Here is a 25,939-nt window from a genome sequence, read left to right as displayed (position 1 = left end):
TCATTTCTTGGTACAGAGTAAGCCCTCTCTGATCTGAAAATTTGTCTTCTAATATATTAGCTAAGTATTCTCTTAATGTTAACTTCAAAGATTTTTTCTGTTTCATGTTTTCCTCTCCTTTTTTATGATCCCCAGTAATAATCTATGTGTTGGCTTTCTGGTTTCTGTTTTCTATATCTGTTATCTTTACTCACTTTTACTCCTTTTATACTTCATTTTGTGATTTTTCTCAAAATCTCAAAGTCTAAACTTCATGTCACTGATTTAGTTTTTTACACTAGTGATGTGGATTAAGGCTGCTCCAGGTAGAGAAGCCCAAGGTGACCTGGCCTACATGCCGAACTATATGACCCGGTGGATTTTTATGGTATGAATTAGGGCTGCCCCAGGGAAAGAAGCCCAGGGCATCCTCACCTACATGCCGATCTATATGACCAGATTCGTATCTAAAGTTATATGACCACACAATAACCAGACCCCATCTGCACTGAAATCATTTAATGACTTTTTACATCATCTTTTCTTTTTCCAGTAAAAATAAGTCATGTACCCATGCCTTATAAATTTAGCCCTAACCTCAACTCAGGGCAGCAGCAGGAGCTCTGACTGCCCATGGGTCCTGTCCCCATGCGGCAGCCGCAACAGCTCTTCACTGCCCATGGGTCCTGTCCCCATGCCTGCTGCTCTTCACTGCCCATGGGTCCTGTCCTCATGCTATTCTGTACTATTCTCTAAACAAAAGAGCACCACTGCCAGACCTTGAGAGTCCAAGAAATCTTTCTTTCGACTCCTCGGCTCACTGACCCTGCATCACTATCAGTTCTCCTTTTTCATTCTTCTAATAAGGTTTTTAAATGTATAGTGGCTTTATTTCTTTATTTTCTTTCTCTGCCATCTCCCATTTTATCTTATTCCGTCTTGTGATTTATTTGATCTTTGATTTGACGTTGTGTTTCTCTTCCTGGATTTCTTGAAACTTAGATGCCACTTTATCTTTGAAATACAGTGAAATGATTGCTTAATAAGTCCATTTCATACAGTAATTCTTCCTCCAACTTGTATTCATGATTTTTGCTTTTACGTTCCCTTTTTATCATTCCTAAAAATATTTTTGCTTAAATTCCATAAATATGCCTACTAGTTACTATGCATTCAAGTCTGTATAATTCCATCTTGGGCTGTTATTGACTTAGTAATTGTTAAACGGTTCCCCTTGGCTTCCTTCCTGGTTTGATTATCCCCTTACAATTTGAGCTAAAAGACTTTGAGCTGGAAATCTCAGTGATTTGGTTTGGTATAGAAGAGAAGGAAAAAGCAATTGGAGACCTAAATGTAGCTATGGTAGAAACGTGTCAACAGCTGAAGTTTGCAGACATATGTGAACCCCAAACATTCTGCTATGAAATATGCTACCCCTTCTGCCCTAGATTGTGTCTTCCTGAAGGGAAATTCCACTTGGATTTTTTTTCCCATTCTTCAGAGAGTAGAAGTAATACAGCAGGAGCCAGATTATTGTTGGAGCCCTTGTAGCAAACAGCTTTTTTGTTGCTGTGCAGTTATTGATTTATTCAACAGAATTATTGAGTATTACTATATGTAAAGTGCTACGCTATTATCAAGGAGCTTATGTTTTAGTTGAAGACAGAGATAATAAACCAGATAATTACATAACATAAAATATTGTAGCCTGATAGAACATGATAAATACTAAGAAGAAAAATAAAACAGAAGCAGAATAGAAGGTGTTATGGGTTAGTTTATATTTATCTCTGTTCACTCAGATATGATCAGTAAGTCCAAAAGTAATTCCCACTTTTCCTGGATTGCCCCTCAACGTAAAAATCCTAGAAATTGTCTAGAAATACAAATGTGGCCTGACCAGCACAGGATATAGACTCTCTGCTCCCTTACTTTAGAAAAGAGGTTCTTAATTTTGGGTCCTTAGATCTCGTAATAGTCCATGTATTAATTTCAGGAAATTTGAAGGAATCTATGAGCCCACTGAAATTGTGTACAAGATTTTGTGGGGTTTGTGTATGTGTATACATATCTTTTAACAGAGTCTTAGAAGAATAAAACTCAAGAGAAGGCTGTGTTTTAATTAATGTAGTTAGTAGCATTAGCTTTTGGGAAGCAGTCCTGTCAGAATTTTGACCAGTGCTGAGCTTAGTCTCCGCTAAAAGCCATTTGCCTTTTCATACGTGTTGCTGTAAAGCTCCATAACCCCACATTGGATGCTAGTGTAATTACCCACACCCCACCAACCCACTGAATGCTGGTGTAATTAATTCTTTAATCCATGTCTCAGACCTAACATTTTTACTTACTCAATTTCATTTTCTTAGATTGTGCTAAAACCTATAATTCTGTGATTCTAAGACTTAGGAAAAATAATATGCCTCTGGAAGATTTAGTTGATATGTATTTACATGAACTTCTTTTCTTTCTTCTCTGTAGGTCGAAAGTTTAAAAAGTTCAATAAAGTGCGAGTTATGAGAGCACTAGATGCTGTCACTCTCCCACAGCCGGTGGGCATTCCAAATGAAAGCCAACCCCTATGCCAGAGAATCTCTTTTTCACCAAATCAGGATATACAGTTGATGCCCCCACTGATCAACCTGCTAATGAGCATTGAACCAGACATGATCTATGCAGGACATGACAACACCAAACCTGATACCTCCAGTTCTTTGTTGACATGTCTTAATCAACTAGCCGAGAGACAACTTCTTTCAGTAGTCAAGTGGTCTAAATCACTGCCAGGTAATAATAATTTGTATATAATAGCATGTAACAAAAATTTTACTGTTTGTTGTGCTAGTAGATTGTTAAATAAAATCAAACAGTCTGTGCAGTAAATTAACTATAGTTAATACAGCATGTTATAACAGCACGTTATAGTATATGTTTCAGTAGTTCAAAATATTTATCTAGGATCCTATATTATCTGCTGCTTTTCTAGGAACCTACTGTTTGCTAGGGAGATACAAAAGACGTAGTTAGCACATTGAGTGTTGTTGATGAATCAAGAATTACATGCATGAAACAGTTAAGGAACAGCATAAGTTTATTTGTTCAAGCATAGATGTCTAGTAGTTCAGAGAAAGACAAATTGACCATCTTAAACATATCTAGTTCATTCTAAACCCTAATTTGACCAAACTCAATTGGTTGAAATAAAACTGAATGTATATATTTATATAACAAATCAAAATAGTATTGAGTACAGCAGAGTATCTAAAGTCAATTAAGAAACAATATTCCTAAACATAAATAAATAATTTTGCAGAGAAATGAACTTCCAGTCGCTGTTTTCTCTAATTTATACCCCGACAAAGGGGGTAACAATGAGAATATGAATCATATCATCATGAAAGGATTTCAGTCAATTTATAAACTATTTCTGTTTCTATTTGTATTTACATTTATATAAATAACGTTCCATAGGAGCCAAGAGGTTGAAAGAAACAAGGATGCAGTTCCCACTTGGCTCAATGTTAGACTACAGAGCCAGGAGAATATATGAGTAGCAATTGCTTGTGGAGGTGTTAATCCCTTAGTTAGAAATAGAAACATTTTAAAATTATATTCTCTTCACACAAATAATATCCCTATACTCCTTTAGACCAAATCATTTTTCCAATACCTGATAAAGAGTTAAATATATTATGTCATTTTAGTCTCCAAGTAAATTCAGTAGCCTTTTGAAAAAATAATTCCTTCCCAATTTGCCTTAATGTATTTCTCAGTTATTATTCTCCCTGAAAGGATTGAAATACAATAGATGAATTGTTATTGAAAATTCAAAGTAACATGAAATAGAAAGAAAAATTGATTCTCGTTTGTTGAATCTTTTAAAAAATACATATTGAGAAAAGTTCATAAAATTAATTATTCTAATGGATGTAGACTAATTTTATAGAAAAATCAAAATGCCCAGGTTTTTATTAGCTTTAATCTTGCTGAAAGGCCTTGGACAGGTAATAATTTTTTCCATTAGAAAAGTTCTGAATGTTTAAAACTTACTGTAAAGTGGTTATCAAATGTGATAGATTTTTGTGACAATAGTATTGATGAACTTTTTCTATTTAAAAATATGAGTGTTTAAATGTGTGTTTAACTTTTCTCTGTTTTTCTGTTATTTGGAAGAAGTGATTTCTCTGATTTTTTTTTATATAGTCCATATTTCTTTTGTTTGCATTTTAGAGGTTCTTTACTGTTTAAAAAGATTCTACTATCAGCTAGCCAAAGTTAGACAATGACCAGTTATATTTTAAAAGATAATTTATTCACTTTGGATAAAAGTTAAGTGAGCTTTTTAAGTTGAAACACTTGTATTTGTCAAGATTTTTGACCCACGCACACCATCAAAAACAGTGAGAGGAAATTTTTACATTGAATTTGGTGGTAAATTTTTAATGTTGCAAAATGTAATTTATGTAAGTAAACAAGAATGATGGCATCACCAGTATTACACGTACTATTTCCATTAACTGTACAATAAGGGGAGCATTGAGATTATGAAAGTATTGTTTGGCCTGTGGTCTTTTAAAGCATATTTGCATAGTCTTCATTCTGAGATTAACTTGAATAAATGAATGAATGATGAAAATGGTCCATGAATCAGAGTGATTATATTGACCTCTGCAAAAGGACTCAGAGGGACATATGTATGATACAGTAATCTAGTATCATTAGCTAATCAAACCTTTCAGTTGACTTTAAACCAGAGAGTGGTTTTTATTCACTGATTCACTTGATAAATGTTTATTGCATACCTGCTGTGCGCAAGACCTAACAATTAAACAGTGGTGTTAGAAAGAGAAGCCAGAACGGTGGGCTCATGGTGTGAATGCATTTGGGTGCAGCACATCCTAGCATCTGGTCATCACTTTTGCACATACGAGAAATTTATTTTATCTATTCACTCACATGTTTGTGGTCTGTGAAAGATGGACTTTTGTTAAATGAGGCTTACTTATTACAGTGCAAAAAACAAAGATACTGCTAGGAAAATGTGTTGGCAGATCAAGTGATCCTTTCACAATAGGAAAGTATATTTAGGAAGTTAGATTAAGATTAGATGCAGAATGATAGTCATAACAAAGGTGACAGCATGCATGAGGGCCCCAAGGCATGTATTTGCAGGTGCCCAAGGAGATTCCTGTTGCCTGGTCAGAGCTTCCTCATTTCTTCTTTGTCTATGCTTTTCTATTATCTTGGACCTATTACAATAATTACAGCTTATCTGACATCTCTCCCATGATATTTCAGAGCTGTCTTTGTGTCTATTTAATGGAGACTTGCAAGATGCTTTAGCCTCCTGACAACACATTTAAATACAAATGACCTCTCAGGATACACTGCATCTGACATATTGCATCTATATATGAATGCTTTTACATTGACTTTTAGCTGTAACTTCAATGAGTAATATTTTCGTCTTTGGAACTTGAAGCAACACAATATTTGCAAAATTTTAAAAATGAACAGGACATATTCCCTCGTTGAGGAACATTCAATCTGATGTAATAGATAAGATACCCAAACAACTATAGTGGTATGTGAAAATGATGTAAGATGCAGATATAAAGAAAATGGGGACAGAAGAACATTTTTGGCTTCAGGAACTAGAAAAGGCTTCATTCAAAGTCTCAGTTAAACTGCACCTTGAAGGAGAAATGAGACTTTGATAAGTCCTGATAAGAAGAGGAAGCATTTCAGATAGGAGGAGGAGCATGGCTGATGGTGTAAAATAAGGAAAACATGAAGTATGTTTGGTGAATGATGGATTAGACCAGCCTAAGAATGGTTCTCAATCTTTTCAAAATGTCAGAGTCCTTTAGTAACATAAAAAATCTTATCATACCTTCCCCTCACAGCATAGTAAGATCAAGGAGGGTCTTGAAAGTCAGGGTAGGCTTTGGAAATAAGTAATAATAAGAATGAGTATTAAGTACTGATTCCCAATTTAATTTAATCTTTAAATATTTTCGTCTAGTATATCAATACATTGTAGCAGAAATAATGTGACAGAGAAGTTTGGGAGAAATATTTCCTTTTTATAAATTTTGTCTTGATTCTGCTATTTATTTGGTGAAATCTCTATTTAGTCAATGGTTTAACATTTTTAAACATGCATTTTTTAATACATTCCTTACTTCTTGGTCTCAGCTAGACAGAGTGATGGGGAATATTTTAGGCTGGTTACTTTTAAAACTGCAGATGAGAAGGAAGCTCTGTGGAGTGGAATTTCCTTCCCCTTTGATGAGAGACATTTGCATTTGTGAAGGAAGTCTCCATCTGTGGGGGTTGTCTCCCTCTCTGCACCAGGAGGAAGGCGGGATGGCCTTATCTCTGGAAACTCTTAATGGGGAAGGCAAGGACTTAAGTTGTTTACTGTCTGGCAACCTCATGTAACTGAACCCCCTCCCCCACAACATCCTCCTTTGTCTTTAGCTGAAGACAATATTTAAGAGGTGGCTTCTGCCATTTACTTAATCCGGTTTGATTCTTATCTAAAAGTTATAGGACCACCCAATAACCAGACCCTACCGGCACTGATATCATTTTAACAACTTTTTTACATATTCTTTCCTTTGTCTTGTAAAGAGATAACTCACATACCTATGCCTTAAATTTAGCCTTACTCTCCACCCATGCCAGCAGCAGCAGTGGCAGCAGCAGCTCCTCCTGCCCGTGGGTCCTGTCCCCACGCAGCAGCTCTGACTGCCCATGGGTCCTGTCCCCATGCTATTCCACACTATTCTCTAAATAAAAGAACACTACTGCCAGATCTTGAGAGTCCAAGAAATCTTTCTTTCGACTCCTCGGCTCACCAACCCGGCATCAAGACTACTTACAGTCATTAGCATCAGAAGACCGGACAGTCCTTTGCTTGTTTTCTGCCTGTGAAGCATGGCAAAATATCTTTTGAGTCAGTGACAGCCATTGCATATGTGACAAAAGATTTTTTTCTTTCTTCCCAAATCAAATGAATAAATCAAATTACTTCCCCCCAAAAAAGTGATGGGAAAGAAATGAGCCTACCAGGAGTAAAGTCAGGTTTGATAATACTTTTATGAAGACTTTCAAAAATGACTTTCCTAATATTCTACTCTACTGAAATTACTATTGCCAATGTCAACAAAATTTTTTACTTATCAAATCAAATGAATACTTTCATCCCTTAACATGTTTCACATGCCTCCGGGGCCATTGACAAAGTAACTATTTCTCACTGGAACTCTTCCTTTGGCATTCATCATTTCCCTTCCAGCTAGATATTTTTCTCTCAATTTATACATTTTCTCTTTCCTTTGTGGATTTGTTCTTTCACTTACACCATAAATTTGGCGTTCCCTGTGTTCTGTCTTGTACTCCAGTAGTTTCTCATGCCACAGTCTGGATGAGCTCATTCATACATAGCCTTGTGTTCAACTACCACTGTATTCTGATGACTCCTAAACACATAGTATCAACCCAGACCCTCTACCGAACTATTGGACCCAATATTTCAACTGTTTATTACACATTTCCACCTGGATGAACTCCCAAGTCAACATGACCTTCTACTCCATAAACCTAAAACCTTTTCCTGTATCTTGAATGGCACCTCGGACGGAATCTTGGGTATCATCCTTAGCTCACTTTTTTCCTTCACTTCCTGTCCAATTAGTTGTCAGATCCTGTCAACTCTACTAATTAAATATGTGATGCATTATACGCGCTGCTTTCACTGCTACTGCCCTTAGTTTAGGTCGTCATTTGTTCCTAGATTTCTGTTGTAGTCCCCTGACTGATCCTGTTACCACAGTTTCACTCTGGCCCCAAACAATCTTCTATTCTGCCCCTAGAATCATCTTTCTAAAACAATTATAATCAGTTCTGTTGTTCCTTTTCTTTTTCAAACTTCTCAGCCTTAATATCCAAGGCCCTTCTGTGGTCTGGCTCCTGAATTCGCAGCATTCTTTCTCACTGTTCCTCTTCAGGTAACTCTAAGGTTCAGTTCCCAAAATGCTCTTTGCTCAATTTCCTGCCTTCTTTAGCCCATGTTGTTTTTCCTACCTGGAGGCCCTTGTCTTCTCCCACGTCTTCCCCTGGCTTGTCTCTAACTAGCCTTTAGGATTCTAATTACCTGTGACTTCCCCAGGAAGATTTTCCCAAGCCTTCCCAGACTGGGTCAAAAACCCCTTTGCTCTGCCACGTCACCCTTGTGTCAAGGCACTGTCACCCTGAGTTATAATTATGTTCTACTTTTCTGTCTGTCTCGCCAGACAAAAGGGTTGAAGGCAGAAACAGGGTCTTTCTAGATTTTATGTCTAATTGCAAGCATAATGCTTCATCCTAAAGAAGTGCTTAAAGAATATTTACAGAAATTTAAATTATGGAATTGATATGAAAAGAACTATGCTGCCTTAAATCATTAACCATCACATCCTTATTGATAATGTTATCAAACATGTGTTGGTGATTACATTTATTGTGCTGAAGCTTTTTTGTGCTCCTCAAAGCTCATATTTTGTGTCGGAACATGCTGAGGTATTTAATGCTGTGCACCTGTTGTAGATTAACTATTTCAATATATGACAGTTTTTACAGAAGCACAGCCTGTATATTTTACCAGAACTCTACAAGAAAGATAGGAGAACCTAGAAGGTCATACAGGCCATGTCTTTACTGTACTCTTTAATTGTTTTTCAGCATTAATGATTGTACAGCTTGTAACATGGCTTTTGTCAGAAATAATCAGGTCATATCAGTTAAAAGGCAAGGCTCTTTTTCTTTACTACCTGTTAAACACAATTAGAGATCATCCATCACTTCCCTATGTGAAGGTTTTCATTTTGATCATCATCTCAAATGTACTGAGTTTACCTGATCATTATCATCAATGGGAATTTGATCTCAGTGTTCCCGTCTTTGTTTCAGTATAAAGTAATGTATGATATTACAGTTAATGGGGAAAAAAATTGCACTTCTGTACCAAGCATGTTCAAGTCAATTTAACATTGTACATTTATCACAGATTAGCCCTCTAAATGGTGGAGTAAATAAAGCTAGTTTCTGAGGTGTATTTGTTTGTTAAATGGAAAGAATATACTTTCTGCTATAACTCTTGGTACTTTCATAAGTTTTAAGTTATTTCAGCAAGATTTGCCTTTTATAATATAATAAGAATGTTTCTTTATTTCTAGTCCTTAATAACCCCAGAATGCAAAAGCAAAAAAAAAAACAAACAAACAAACAAAAAACAAAGGGTAGGCTAGTGTAAACATAAAAATGTACATATAAGCAGAATCTGTTTTTCAAAAAAGAACAAATAAGGGGCCAGCCCAATGGCCGAGTGGTTAAAATTCCATGTGCTCCCCTTCAGAGGCCTGGGTTTGCCAGTTCAGATCCAGGTATGTACCTGCTCCGCCATCAGCCATGCTGTGGAGGCATCCAACATACAAAGTGGAGGAAGATTGGCACAGATGTTAGCTCAGGGCTAATCTTCCTCATCAAAAAAAATATAAAAGAACAAATGAGTTAACTGCTGTATACTTTTGTAAAATTTTAAAACTACTCAGAGATTATCATAAAACAAAGGCCTAGAGTGAAAGAAATATAGCATAGTAAGTCAAATATTTAAGTATTATGAAATACTTTCTTTTGTTTTTTAGATTTTATTTTTTCCTTTTTCTCCCCAAAGCCCCCTGGTACATAGTTCTATATTCTTCGCTGTGGGTCCTTCTAGTTGTGGCATGTGGGACGTTGCCTCAGCGTGGTTTGATGAGCAGTGCCATGTCCACGCACAGGATTCAAACCAACGAAACACTGGGCTGCCTGCAGCGGAGTGCGTGAACTTAACCACTCGACCACAGGGCAGCCCCGAAATACTTTCTTTAGAAAGTTATAAAATTGATTAAGAAAGATACAGAGAAAAATAAGTATATTACCGGAGATGATATTGAATAGTCTGTTAATGTTTTAATATATCTGCTTGACTGAACCTAACTTTCTATGATTCTGCCATTTTTCTCATATATAATATGAAATATATAATTTGTTATATATATCTAATAACATATAAAATCTATATTCTGGACAAGTATGTATTTCACAGATATATATTTGTTGATATGTAACAAATATATATATGAAATATATATTCTGGAAAATGTATATTCCAGATAGAATGCTTCATCACATTTTGAATTTTACTGCTATTGATAACATTGACACTTTAGTTGTATCATGTAGGTTCCATAATATATAAATAATATATAAAAATAAATATATAGAGACATATGAAATGCCTTCTGGATCTCACTGTGTTTTAATATCAGAGATTTCCCATCAGACTAATCGGTGGCTTTCATACAGCCATTGCCCCCTCAGCAATTCTGTTTTGGGCTCCATTGGTAATAATAACAGTAAACATCTGCATAGTGCTCTATAATGTGCATAATTATCCCATTTGAGTGTCATTACAACTCTGTGAACTAGTTATCATTATCATTGTGATTTTACTTATGAAGAAATTTGGATTCAGTGATATTAAATGACTTGTGCACAGTGGCATTCAGCGAGTGGTAGAGCCAGCCCCGGAGGTTGGGCCTTCTCTCCAGAACTCCTTCTAATTTGAGATAGACCAGCAATAGACAGATCCATATATGCCTGCCTTTAGGGAGTCTTGCCTTGCAAAGATTAGGAAAATTCGTTTCTCTCTTATCGAATAATTCTAAACTTTATAAAAGAATTCATTACCCATTTTTGTAAAGCCTGTAAAATATTCCATTTACAAGCAGCATTTCTGTACTAGGTCTATTGTATTGACTGCTTCATTTTTTTTTTAAAAAAAAGAGGTAATATATAGACATGGACCTCAAGATGCATATATGTCATATGAAAATAAAGAAAGAATTTAGAAAATCGCGTGACAAATTTTTCTTAGCTGGTTATTTAGGGAGTCTTTCTGCACCTGAATAAATCAGGATGCAAGCAATAAAAACCAACTCTGTTAATTTTAAAAAACAAAAACAAAAGACATCTGGCTATCAAAAACAAAACAAAAAGAAAGGAGTAATTTCCTGGAAGGACACCAAGGATTCACTGAATAGAAGCTAGAAGACAAGTTTGGGAAATATGCAGAAACCAAGGCATCTCTGGAGGGCCAGGAAACAAGCATCACAAATGCCCCCACTGTATCCTGCTGTCGCTGGGCACCACCACCATCAAGAATAAAGCCTAAGCATACCTTTGTCTTTGCCTTACTATTTTTTGATTCAAAGTCCAGGTACTATGTGTTCCGCAGGCCAAACCTGGATCACAAGCCCAGGGAAGCAAAGCCTTAGCCAGCTTCCTTGGTGAGAAGGTAGGGTACTTGCTCTCACCACACTACAACCAATGGGAAATTATGTCTGCGTAGAGAAAAAAAGGGAGGAAGAGAGGGAAGGAGGAAGGGGAGAAAGTTAAACACTAAAGAGTGAACACTCCCCACCCAAAAACAAGGCTGATGTCTGCTATAGCATCCCTAACTATGAATATGTACTAAAGATGTTTTTGGTCCCTGTAAGGCTAAAAGTTTCTGAGAAGAGAATATCAGTCTTCCTGTTATTCACATGAAGCTGGGACTGTCTGGAGTGTATGGAGAGAAGATAACCTACCTTTCTGCTACCTACTTGAGATGATTAACAGAATCAGGAAATAAATTTCTTTCACCCTTAAGATCTAAGGAATTAAGTTTTGCTTTGGTTTTCCTTTTGAAATAGGTCATTTGCGAGTGGATTTCAATGAGTTTTTAGGAGGAATAGATGTTATTAAAATAGCGTTATGAAAAGTGGTTGGTGTTCCCACCAAAACACTTGTTTGTCTCTATGCCTTTAATAAATGATATCATCCACTTTCGTTGTTTCAGCTACACTCAGATACAAATAATTGTGAAATTTGTATTTCTAGCTCAGATATCTCTCCATACTTCTAATTCATATGTCCAATTACTATCTGGATATTTCGGAGGTCCTTCAAATATGTCCAAAACTTACTTTTTTCTCTGTAGCTTATTTCTCCTTCTTTATTTTTATCGCAGTAATACTGTTGTCATCACCCACCATTCAAGTAAAAATACTGAAAGACCTATTTGACTCCTTCTTCCTCCTACCTACATACAGTCAGTTGCCCGATTTCTTTGATTTTACTCTTTAAATATTTCTTTAATACACTCTGTCCTCTCTACTCCTACCTTTGATTTATTTCAGGCTGTTATCATCTTTCATCTGGCCTTTGGCAATAGCTCCCAACTTCTCTTCCTAACTCCAGGCTTATTCCAGTGAATCCATCCTCCACATGGCTCCCAAGGATCCATACATAACATAATAAGGCAGTGTCACCGCCACTGCTCCTTAATAGACATACAAGACCGTCCATGATCTGACCCCAGCCTACATCTCCAAACTCACCTCTTTGCCTCTTCCTCCCTCTTTTAAGTTAATCAGTGTTGAGCTGGTAATCTTCCCCCAACAGGCAAAAAGAGAATTGGAAAGACCATTTAAGTCAAGATACATTTGTGTTTCCCTGCCATCCTCCTTCTGCCACCAACACCAGAGAAAGGCCTAAAAGAAGGAGGTTGTGAAGATGTGAAAGACCAGAGTATTCACACACAAACACACAGACTCCAAACCTCTTCAGCCACATAGGAGTCTAAAATGAGACTGGATTAGGTTTCAAAAAACAAAAGTGACCAGAAGACTATGGCAGCTACCCAAGACATTATCAAGGGATGTTAAAGAAAAATTAGATATAGCACAATTGAAAGCAGTGGTTTTACAAAATAAAATCAGTTTACACTTAAATGCCAAAGAATTGAGATTCCTCAACAAACTGATTATATTCTGCTTGGGCATTATCGCTTTCTCTTTTAAGGTATATTTTTCCTGATCTCCCAATTGCCTGATGTACTCCCTCTTAACTTTCTGTAACATTGGACTTATGTGCTTCTCTCTCCTGTTGAGTTGCAAACCTCTTTTAAGGGCAAGAGTTGTGTCTTATTCATCTTCCTAACTCCAGCATTTTAACGCAGTGCCTGGCACACGAATGGCTCTCAATAAATGAGTGTTGAAAGAATGAGTGGTAGACATTTGATCAATTAGTGAATTTCCAGAAATGCTAAACCACAGTGACTAATTTTAATAACTTCCAAAGCTGCTGCTCTTTTTAATTTTGCAGGCCCTATTTTTTATTAATATTGCCTGATTTGTAGTATAAATATATTGAGATCAAAAACATTATATTATCCTACTGACAGGTACTTTCAAATTTCTATTTATTTTCAACATTTCTGACACAGTGATTTTTGTGATCATTTTATTTTTAAATTTGTTTTGCAGGTTTTCGAAAGTTACATATTGATGACCAGATAACTCTTATCCAGTATTCTTGGATGAGCTTAATGGTATTTGGACTAGGATGGAGATCCTATAAACATGTCAGTGGACAGATGCTGTATTTTGCACCTGATCTAGTACTAAATGAGTAAGTAGTAACTTGACTTTTGTTGTTATTATTATCAAAAATATATATGTAGTGGGGCTGGCCCAGTGGTGTAGTGGTTGGGTTCACACACTCTGCTTCGGCAGCACAGGTTTCGCCAGTTTGCATCCTGTGCATGGACCTACACAGTGCTCATCAAGCCATGCTGTGATGGCATCCTTATAGAAGAACTAGAGGGACTTCAGCTAGGTTATACAAATGTGCTGGGGCTTTGGGGAGACAAAAGAAAAGAGGAAGATTGGCAACAGATGTTAGCTCAGGGCCAATCTTCCTAAAAGAAAGAAGGAGAGAATGAACCATTAAAAAAAAAATGTATAGGTAGGATAATCTTGAAACTTACATTTAAATAGATGTTTGTACATTTTGTATCCTAAATAATAGAATTTTCCTGAAAGGTTTCTCAGAATTACCTAAAGGATATAATTTGATATGACAATATTAATAAAATTGTATCATTTTTATACATAATTTGATATTTGGAGCTTTTTCCTTTTGTTTCAATATACAGTAGTTGTCTCAAGTGCAATTTTTGGTTTTAGTGGGTTTTTGGGGTTTTTTTTTTTTTGTCTTTTTGGTGAGGGAGATTGGCCCTGAGCTAACATCTGTGCCAATCTTCCCCTACTTTATATGTGGGATGCCATCACAGCATGACTTGATGAGCAATGTGTAGGTCTGCGCCCAGGATCCGAACCTGCAAACCCTGGGCTGCTGAAGTGGAGCACATGAACTTAACCACTATGCCACCAGGCTGGCCCCTCAAATCCAATTTTTTTAAGCTTCAAAAATGTACCAAAAAATATACTTAAAGATAAAATTAAATGTTTAGTTGAACAAATTAAAATTTCATACCTTGGTACTAGTGAGGATAATGAAGTAAATGAGAAATCTTTAAATGAAGATAATGAAGGCAATGAGAAATATTTAAATGAGGATAATGAAATAAATGAGAAATATTTAACTGAAGATAGTGAGGTAAGTGAGAAATATTTTTGCTTGAAAGTATTGACTTACCTTCAGAAAGTAAAAGTATTATCTCTCTTCTTAGAAGAAAAATCAGACTGGCAATTTATTTAGAAAGTTGAAAGATAAATATGTCCATTTGCTTGATTATATTTAAATTACTATAATTAATGTTCTATATATAACTTTAAACTGAATAAGAATCTTTTCGTGGAAATATTTATACTTTTCTAACAGTGAGTGCTGACTTAGAATTATATAACATAGTAATTTACACTTATGTAAGTCTTTACAGATTACAGATAACTTTTGTATATTTTTATTCCATTTTATCCTGCAGTCTCTTGAAATTGATAAGGAATCAGCATCCTTCATTTTACAGCTCAGGAAATGGAGGCACAGAAGAATTGCTTAGCCTGCTAAAGAATCTAAGTGACAGTCAGGATCAATCTTAGCTCTCCTGAGTCAAAATCTCATTCTCTTTTCACTATTCCTGTTAGCTTCATTTGACTAATGAGGATATTACAAAACAGTACCTGGTTGAGAAAATACCTGAAATAAATTTCCTCAACCTTCAGAATTTGTATTTGACTTTGTCAATTATTTAATGATTGCTAATGTTCTCTTTTCTACATCACCATACATTTCCCCAGAATATTTCACACTGTAACATTTTACACTGAATACTCTAAACTGAATACATGGAACTATTCTACACTATTCAGTTTCTGTGTCCTGAATCCACTCTCCCATTGGATTGCACACAAAATTTTTAATTTTTTTTCACAGAAAAATCTTATCAGTATATAAAGTATTTCCTGAGTGTCCCCTCAGCTCTACATTCTCAACTCCTACAACTTTGCTCTCCTTTCTTGGTTTAGGTTTTTAAAATGTGATGATAATAGTGAGAAACAACTTTAATCTTGCTCAATGTGTATTTAATGTGATTTTCTAACTTTAAAATTTCTTGACCTCCAAAACTCGATATTGTCAATGAATTTAGATGTTTAAAATTCCAAATATTGAGTCTGTTTTATAAAAAGTCATTTTCAATAATAAATAAGGTCATTACTAAATCCCATATTCTCTGATAAATTACATAAACTGGCTAAGACACTGTATGTGGTTTTCTTTCCTGTTGCTTTTCCTTTTGTGTGTTGTGTGTGGTGCAAGACAGCGGATGAAGGAATCATCATTATATTCATTATGCCTTACCATGTGGCAGATCCCACAGGAGTTTGTGAAGCTTCAAGTTAGCCAAGAAGAGTTCCTCTGTATGAAAGTATTGTTACTTCTTAATACAAGTGAGTGAGTACAAGTAACTTAATACAAGATATTTACTTTCTTAATTTTTAATTCATTATGAAAGTCTCAAACAACAATATGATCATATGATTAAACACGAGGTATGAATCTTAGATTGTAACTGCAAAAGAGAAACACCCAATATACAGTCATAGACTATAATACAATCACTTCATATTTCTCAGGTTTTACCCATCACATAATACTAAAATAGCCTATCAATTCAGCCAATTCTATTTTTTTTTAGATAAAACATGATTAAGTGACTTTTTCATATTCACTCAATTAGGTATTATAAACTAATTAATGCATAAACACAAACTATGCTTCCCTGCACCTCTACTCCACATAGGATTTATTATATAAAATACACAATTTTGGTTGAATCTATTCTCTTTATGCCAGGATAGGCTGCTGTAACAAATAATGACAAAGATCAGTAGCATCATACCAGAGCAGTTTATTTATCACTCAGAGTCACAGTCTAGTGGGTCAGCAAGAAGAGCCAGGCTCCTTCCAGGAAGGGGCTCCACCCTTTCATAGTAGCTTGGAGTCCTCCACTGGATCTGACTAGAAGGTAAGTACTGAGTTTGGAGACGAGACCTGGAAGATCTGGAGGTTTGGAGGTGAGACCTGGAAATGTCATATGTCACTTCCACCCACATTCCTTGGCCCACCTTGACTGCAAGAGAGGCTGAGAAGTGCACCCTAGCTGTATACCCAAAAGAAAAATGAAATGGTATATTATCAAACATAGCATTGGTCGCCAGAAGGACTGGCGGATATCCATTTCATTCTTTCTTATATACAAAGAACACATACACCTCTGCCTCAGTAGATCCCCAAGGGTCTGGGTGGGAAAATTGTTTAAATTTAAATTTTTTTAAAAAAAGTATGCTTTTGCCTTTTACTCTTTTCTGCCCCTTTTCCATGCACAGGTAGGCTCAGCCTTTGAATGTCTGAATTGATCCTTCCTTCACTCCTAGTGATTTGAAAGGGAACAACAGGGAGCTAATACCTTAGGTAGAAGGTGAGCTAAGGGTCTTTCTCAGCAGCATTTTTGCAGGAACCTCTTTCTAATGGCACAAATCTCAAATGGTGATGGTGGGGAAGAGGTAACACGTCAGGAGGAAACAATAGAAGAGCTAAACCCTTTCAATGGAAGTTTTCCTCCTGAAATCTGTGTAAAGACAGGGAGCAGCACTGGATCTGAGGATATATAGGCCTATCGCCCTACTCTTGGGAACCGTATTTGGAGCAGAGACCTTCAAGCCTAATTTGAGGAAAGAGCACAAAGGAGACTATGGGTATTGATATGGGACTGGCCAAGAGAGTCCCCTGGAATGAAATAGTATTAGAGCAGTTAACTCCTATCCTTCATTTCTTGACAGTAATGAATCCTATAGCAGGTATGTCATGGAGACTCCTAGATCTCCCAAATCAGCGGATATTATTAACATAATTCTGTATTTATGGATTGGCTACATGATGGTGGGGGACCAGACAACCCCAAAATCTCAGTAGCTTAAGAAAAAAAATTTTAAGTATTTATTCTTCCACTGTATGTCTGATGCAGATCCACAGGGAGGCTCTGGTCACGGTTATCACTCAGGTACCCAGGCAAGTGGAGGCTGTATCTTAACACATGCTGCCACAATCACGAGAGCAGGGGTAAGGGAAGAAAGTGCATACATATGACTTCCACTCACATACCACGGAAAGCAAGATTCTTGGCCACTTGCAACTTCAAAAAAAGGGGAAAACAGACATACTTAGTGAATAGTACTTATGATTTCTACAGATTCTAATCAAAATTCTAAAGGGATTTTTGAGGAGAGACTTGGCAAAGCTGTTGAAAATTCATCTTTACATCTTGAAAAGTAAATAGATAAGTATTACAAAAATTTGGGGGCTGGAGAGAATTAGAAAGCTACCATAATTAATACAGTGCAAAAGAAGAATAGATACACTGAATTGTTAGTTTAGTCAGACTAGTATATATTAGAACTTAATATACTGTAGCAGAAATATCAAAGTCAATGAGTATGGGACGAATATTGTTGACAAAAATAGCTTTATATTTGGGGAAAACTCACCTGAGACATTTAGCTCAAATTATATCCTAAAATAAATAACAGGTAATTGAATAAAATGTGAACACTTAAATCATTAAAAGCAAACTAAAAGGAATATAAATGATTTTGAAATTTCAAATAAGGAATACCTTTTTGGGTTTTTTTTGAGGAAGATTAGCCCTGAGCTAACATCTGCCTCCAATCCCCCTCTTTTTGCTGAGGAAGACTGGCCCTGAGTTAACATCTGTGCCCATCTTCCTCTGCTTTATATGTGGGACGCCTACCACAGTATGGCTTTTGCCAAGCTGCGCCGTGTCCGCACCCAGGATCTGAACCAGCAAACCCCGGGCCACCGAAGTGGAATGTGCAAAATTAACCACTGCATCACCAGGCCAGACCCAGGAATACCTTTTTAAAATTAAATTTCAATAGGAAAGTTGGCAAAGAAAAAGTTTAGTGATTTGATACAAAGAATTTAAACCTCCCATCTGCCATTAAAAATTAAAATACATGTCTCTAGGAAAATATGGCAGGTTGGACACATACTTTTACCATTGTTCCCTCTAAAACTACACCAAAATATTAATAAAGGGATTTTTTTTTCTTTTTCTCCCCAACCCCCAGAACATAGTTGTATATTTTAGTTGTGGGTCCTTCTAGTTGTGGCATGTGGGACACCACCTCAACATGGCCTGACGAGTGATGCCATGTCCGCACTCAGGATCCAAACCGGCAAAACCCTGGGCCACCAAAGTGGAGCGCATGAACTTAACCACTCGGCCACAGGGCCGGCCCCAGTAAAGGGATTTTTTAAGAAATAAAATAAAAGGAAAAAAGAATGAGAGAGGAATCAATAGAAATAAAATTCTGCAAGCCAGCAAGCAGAACTAATTAAGCATACCTGAGAAGCTTGGATTCTAAGAAGTAAGGAAAGCCAAGAAGCAACTTGATGTGCATCGCTGAACTTCTAGCACATTCTGCAGTTGGTGACAAGATGGTTTTTTGAAATGAGAGTGAAAGTAGCATTAAAAACACAAAGTTGTATTGAAAGTCTGTTTCCAAATATCACCCAGCCATGCAGTTGTTCCTTTCCAACTCAGGCAGACAGTAGATTTATACCCCAAGGAGAATATAACAGAGGGTAGCTAGATTGGTGAGCTGCAGGCACTGCTGAGGGTGTGAGGTTCTGTAGTGAAAACAGATTAAGATTATATACCAGCTGTTGAGCCACCATCCTCCAGCACTCTTCCCCCAGCTGTCCCCTAGAACTTTGTCATCCAGGTTTCTATCTTGTATGTAGGAGAATGAAAGAGTCTTCTCTGCAGAATCTGTTTAGCCAGAAAGAAAAACAACTAAATATGCTAATAGCAGGAACTTCTCTTTGAAGTAGCTCAGCCAGATTGCCCTTCACTAAAGCTCACAGTCAATAAGCATTACTTAGCAGATAGAACTGTCAATTGGCTTTTTAGTTTTCCACTCTTGAATATAAATAAACAACCAAGGTATCTGAGGGAGGCCTTTGACATCAAAGACAAAGACAAAACAGAAAGAAAGAAAAAAAAGAACTTGGAGGAAACAGAGACCATGTAGGGAGATGAAAACTTTAAAAAAATTTAAAAGCAGGGGGCCAGACCTGTGGCCGAGTCTTCTATAAGTTCATGCACTCCGCTTCAGTGGCTCAGGGTTCGAAGGTTCAGATCCTGGGCATGTACCTACACACCACTCATCAAGCCATGCTGAGGAGCCATCCCACAAAGAAGAACTAGAAGGACTTACAACTAGGATGTACAGCTATGTGTTGAGGCTTTGGAGAGAAAAAAAAAAGAGGAAGATTGGCAACAGATGTTAGCTCAGGGCCAATCTTCCTCACAAAAAAATAAAATAAAATAAAATAAAATGCAAACTCCTGAGCCCCACCCCCAGAGTTTAAAAGAAAATAAAAAATTATATGAAAATAAGCTATCCTTGCTTAGAAAGATAAGAGAGCATGTTGTACCCTTGAAACAAAAACTGGATACTATGAGAAAGGAAGAACGCATAAAAAGGAACGAGCTTTTAGAAATTAAATATATACATATGAAGGCAGAATTTAAAACTCAGTAGAGGTATTGGAAGGCAAAGTTGGAAAACCTCTCAAAAGTAGAGCGAAAAACAAAAAATATAGAAAATATGAGTCCAGAAGGAGGTGCAACACCCAAATAGTTGGAGGTCTATAAAGAGAAAACAACAAAATACATAAGAGAAGAAATCATCAAAGAAATAATCATTTCAGTAAATGGTGTTTGGAAAACTTCATTCAAAACAATGTCAGACCGTTACCTTACAGTATATACAAAAATTAACTTCAAAATAGATCAAAGACCTAAATCTAAGAGCTAAAACTATAAAACTCCTAGGGGAAAATATAGAGGAAAAGATTCATGACCTTGGATTTGGCAATGATTTCTTGGATATGACGCCAAAACACAGGCGACAAAAGAAAAAACAGATAAATGGACTTCATCAAAATTTAAAACTTCTCTGCCTCAAAGGACATGATCAACAGAATGAAAAGGTGATCCACTGAATAGGAGAAAATATTTGAAAGTCACATATCTGATAAAGAAAAAGTATTAATATCGAGAATATATAAAGAAATCCTACAATTCAACAGTTTAAAAAAACCAATTTAAATACGGGCACAGGCCTTGGTAGACACTTCTCCAAAGAAAGTATACAAATAGCCATTAAGCACATGAAAATATGCTCAGCATCACTAATCACTAGGGAAATGCAAATCAAAACCACAGTGAGATCACACTTCACACCCATTAGGATGGTATTTAATCTTAGTAAAACAAAAAGTTGTACTAGAAAGGAAAAGAAATAATATATGCTACATGACTTGATTGTGGTAGCATTTTACATAGCTAAAATAGTAACTTTGATTATTGAATATCCATTTAACCAATGTTGTGAAAATGATATTAGGAAGATGAGGAATAGGAGATTGTATGTATATGTATGCTTATAGTGTGGTGGTGATGGTAGATGGAAATAGAGCTATAGCCCGATTTTCCATGCTGGAAATTCAAAAGTTAAAAATGAAAAATCAAGAATCAGCACCTTTATAAGGGTGTTATTTAAAAGTATGAAATGAAAAACCAAAAGAAATCACTAAAAGAGTTGAGAGTGGTTTGCCTCTGGAGCATGGAAAAAGTTGGGTTGCCAGGGCACTACTCTTTGCCCTAATAAGGCAGCAAAACTGCGATAAAATATTTAAAAGTTAAACTTTAAACAACAAAGTTGTTTAGGAAATGTCCCAAAATCCTAAATTGTAGGATCTCAGGTGACGTAATTTTCTACATTTTCTAAAATTTTTCCAATGAATATATTTGAAAATTAGCTAAATCAAAAAGATTCTTATTTTTTGAAAAAAGTATTTTTATCTAAAATAGCATCTAGCTAACGGCCATTGACTCAGCCTCTCCCAACTTGCCACTAAGATATGCCACTAGAAGTCCTAAAAACTCAGAACTTGTGGAATCAACAAGAATCTGAGAGACAATTCTCCAATCATATAATATTGGATGTAATAATCAAAGAAATCATGAATTAAGGTAAGGTGCTTAAAGACAATAGTCAGAAATATTTAGGAAAGCTGGTTCATCAAAGATCTTAAATCTAGGGAAGAGAGTGGGAGAGGAGGAAAAATTTCAGATAAGCTAAGAGCAGGGGATGACAGCCCAATGATTAGATTATCATATCCTACAAACATGTTGTTAATGGTACTTAAAGGATGTGAGGCAGGATGAGATTAGGCCTGCTTTTCTCTTAGAGTAAAGAAGAAATTGCTTCAAGTTCTGGTCCTAAACTGTTGGATAGAGCAAACAAAGGCCTTGAGTTACTAGTTTCCAACTCTTCAAAGATCAATGGGAAAATAGTACTTCAATAATCAGAAGAAAAATTAATTTTATATTCCTGTTTAAGAATGATGGAGATGGGAGGATTAGTTGGAAAGCTTAAAAAGAGTTATGGAGGTTTAAACAGATATATGAAGAAACTAGACAGATCATTGATACACATAGTGTGTACGTACAGATGCACATACAAGTTTTCAATTGAGCGAAGATCACTTACTGCCAAAATTACCTTTGAAAGTCCCTTTTATATTCAGGATCTGAGCTCTTGAAAACTCTAAGCCAAAGAATTAACTTTTTCGTTTCTTTTGGTTTGTTATCTCTGGCTTCTTTTTTCAAGGGGAGTGGAAATCAAAATCTTATTGGGGTACAGGGAATAAGTAGGGGTTTTAGAAAAGGATTATTTCTCTGCCTTTGCTGGACACATACAGTTGACTTTGCTAAAATTAAGTAAATTTTTTTCTCTATAGAAACATTACTAAGGGTCAAGGTTATAAATATATACTTGTATAAATCCAAGAAGTTATGTGAGTTCTCTTTCAGCAATTCAGATATAGCTGCAGGAAAAGGCAGATGCTTCACTTTCAGGTTGAAAGTTTGCTTGCAGGACAAGTGCAATCAAAGAAAATGGAAGCATGGAAATTGGGAGTTCTGGTAATAGCACTGCTGAAGAAGTTAACCAGGGCATCTCAGACAAGTAACAACAGAAAGACCTAAAAGATTTAAGAAAAAAAGCTGTAGGTGAATTGACAATGTATAGGAAATAAGAGAACTAGCGGTAAGAATAAGAAGTTGTGCCTAAGATCTGGAATATATGAATTAAAGATTTCAGAGGTAAATATCTAAATGACTAGTTAGCATCATAATGGGCATAAGAGGCATTCCCATTAAAATCAGCAACAAAATAGAGATATTTGCCATCACCATTATTATTTAATATTGTTCTGGATGTCCTGAACAATGCACTGAATCCTGAAGCAAAAATGAGAGCTACAACTATTGGAAAGGGGAAAAGGAAGATATTATTTGAATATAATATTGTTGTATACCAAGAAAGCAAAAGACAATCAAAAACTGTTAGAATTTTAAATAGAAATAAAAATAAATAAAAATAAAGTATAACCAAGTGACTGGATAAAAAGAAATATTCAAATATCAATAGCCTTCTCTCATATCAGCTGGAAGGAGTTAGAAAATTCAGTGAAGCAATGTTAAAATTACAGCAAAAAACAATAAATTAGCCAGGAATAATCTTAATGAGAAATACTTGAGATTTATATGAAGACAAGACTTTACAGAAAGATCCAAGTATTTGTTAAAAAGAAAGAAAAAGAAGACTCAACATATAGATGCTGTTGTAAACTAAATCATAGCAAGTATTTTTTGAGCACATGCTAACTAAATTAAATGCCCAATCCACTGATACAGCACTAAAATAAGTTAAGCTGAAATGTTCTTTAACTTACCTACTTGTTCTTATATTCTTGCAGAGAACTAGAAGTTTACATGTCCTAAAACTATTAATAACACTATCTCTTTTGCATTTAAAATGTTTGCATCTAGAGTTACATATCAAAGGAAATCATTATATAACTCAGAAATTTGTATTATAAACTGCTAGTGTCTTTTTAAACATGAGTGCCACTTGTAATTGTCTTCTTACAGTTCCTTTGGAAGGACTAAGAAGTCAAAACCAGTTTGAAGAGATGAGATCAAACTACATTAGAGAGCTCATCAAGGCGATTGGTTTGAGGCAAAAAGGAGTTGTTTCTAGTTCACAGCGTTTCTACCAACTTACAAAATTTCTTGATACCTTGCATGATGTAAGTATTTTGTTTTGTAGAATATCAGTGATTATTTTCTGAATTTCTATAACTTTTTAAATCTTAAATCTGAATTTTACTTCATATAGTTTCTTCAAATTCATATTTGTACTTGTATTTTAAAACAGTATTTGCATCACACTGCTCAGAATTTATATTGTGCTTTTTCATTTTTGATGTAGATCACCCAAATATCCTTTTACTAGTATTTGTATAATTTGAGGGTAATTTAATGGTTGATAGGAATTGTGATACATTTTCCTGAATATATTCTAAAATATTTTTGCTTTAAGTCAAAAAAGATTTTATATATGCAGGAAAAGTAAAGGCATGAATGTGGAGAATAAGACTCTCATACTATTTTGGATGGAATTATAAGTTAATAACAATGCTAATAGATAATCTGGCAGTATATAGCAAAAGTTAAAATTGTCATGCTTTTCAAATTTCTACTTTTTAGGATTTATCTTAAATAAATAATTGGCAAGTATTTAAGATATAAAAGCAAGGATGTTTGCTGCAGCATTGCTTATACAAGAGAAAAAACCCTAGAAATGCCCAACACCGTGACTGGATTAATCAAACAAGACATATGTGGTTAGTCAAGACACATTGAATACAACTTTTATTGCTGCTGTGTTTAGAAACCATTCCAAAAGGACAGTAAAGGCATAAAAAAAAGCTATCCACTCACCAGGTCAAATTTGAGACCTTACTCCTAAATATAAACAGACAGCCAAAGGTTATTCACCATTTAGGTAAAGCCTATGAAATGAAAGGCAGAAAGCAAAATAAACAGAAAAAAAGTGATTTGAATGAAAAAGCACTAGTACAGAGAACAGAAGAAAGCTTCAAAAAAATTAAGATATTCAGAGAAATAAGGATGAGATTGTGTCCATGACACAAGAATAGAAAATACTTAAAAAGGAACTTTAGCAAGAAAGTACTTTTGGATAAGTAAATAAAGAAGAGCAGAAATTAAAAATTTAATGCAAGGGCTGAAATATAAATCTCAGAGAATCCCAGAAAAAAATAACAAAAAAGATAAAGAAGTGAAAAATTAGAGGGAAGAGATAGCAAATTTAGAGGATTAATCCAGGGGGTTCCATTCTCCAATTAATAGGAATTTCCAGAAGAACGACTAGAGAAAATCAAGGAGGGAAAATTATGTAATAAATCATAAAATAAAAGTTGCTAGAACTAAAGGATATGGGTTTTCTGACTGGAAGGGCCCAGTATACAGGCACAGCACAACTGAACCAAGGCATGTTATTGTAAAATTTCAGCACACTGGGAATAAAGAGAATATCCTAAAATACACCAGTGAGAAAAGAAACAAGTCACAAACAAATTGTCAGAATTGAGAATAATGTTGGACTTCTCGGCAGCAATGCTGGAACCCAGAAAACAATGGTGCAGTGCCTTCAGAATTTTGAAGGAATGGAAAATCTTCAAAGAATTTTATACCCAGCCAAACCATCAAACAAATACAATGGCATTGTAAAAATATTTCCAGACATGTAAGGTCTCATAGAGCTTACCTCAGATACAACCTTTCTCAAGGACACCTACAAGATTTCTTACAACAAAACACTGGAGTAAGCAAAAGAAGTAGAACATCCAACCCAGGAGAGATGCAGAGAGATGGCCAGCACATTAACTGGGCTGAGCAATCATTAGTCTAGATGAGAACAGTAATGCAGAGGCTTCCAGGATACCAGGACTGGGAAAAGATGGAACTATATGAACATATTAAGGTGAATTTTTACACTTCTGTCAGAGAATTTGACTATGACTTTGTGATAAACACTGAGGAAACAAAGCAAAGAGGAAGACGAAGTGATTGGCTCCACCAAAATAAAAATAAATCATATCAGAGAGGAAATAGAATCCAGCAGGAAACAATAAAAAACATAATATAAATCCTGGATATTGATTTAGCCAAAAATTGAGACAGAACAATACAGAGAATGGGGAGAAGAGAAAGTATATATAGTCGGGGAGGAAGGTGTATATTATAAGAGAGCTAAGTCCTCATTTTCCATAATAGGAAATTAATCAATAATGTAAAATTTGGAGAACAAAATTTATTATAAATACAGAGATAAATATTAAAAGACAGGCTAAAGAAGTTGAAAGTGGTTGTATCTGGGGAGCTGGAATAAGGATAGAAAGACTTACATCAGGAAACCACTGGGTTTCGTTGTTATTGCTATTAAGTCTTGCAGAACTATTTGACTTTTTAGATTATGTCCATGAATTACTTTGACAAAAATTAAAATTATATTAAAATGAATTATATTGAGTTGTTTGTATTGAAATAGGAAGAGTCAAAGTATTGTTA

General features: G+C 35.5%; 1 protein-coding gene across 3 annotated transcripts in view; it reads left to right on the top strand.

Moving 5' to 3' along the window:
- The window catches only part of PGR (progesterone receptor), a 73,946-nt gene that overhangs the window by 42,271 nt on the left and 5,736 nt on the right, over positions 1 to 25,939 (top strand). The window contains exons 4-7 of one of the 3 annotated variants that reach the window (XR_002809026.2): positions 2,458 to 2,763; positions 13,371 to 13,515; positions 15,671 to 15,797; positions 23,438 to 23,595. Coding sequence is in view for 1 of the 3 variants with exons in the window: in XM_023644695.2 (XP_023500463.1) it covers positions 2,458 to 2,763; positions 13,371 to 13,515; positions 15,667 to 15,797; positions 23,438 to 23,595 (740 nt within the window). In the remaining 2 variants the exon portion in view is untranslated. Of the gene's footprint in view, positions 1 to 2,457; positions 2,764 to 13,370; positions 13,516 to 14,833; positions 15,798 to 23,437; positions 23,596 to 25,939 lie in introns of all 3 variants that reach the window. The other 2 variants (XR_011440421.1, XM_023644695.2) reach the window with 2 other exon arrangements.

The sequence above is a fragment of the Equus caballus genome, chromosome 7 (assembly GCF_041296265.1).
Source record: "Equus caballus isolate H_3958 breed thoroughbred chromosome 7, TB-T2T, whole genome shotgun sequence".
Lineage (NCBI taxonomy): Eukaryota > Metazoa > Chordata > Mammalia > Perissodactyla > Equidae > Equus > Equus caballus.
This window is presented reverse-complemented; position numbering and strand designations above follow the sequence as displayed.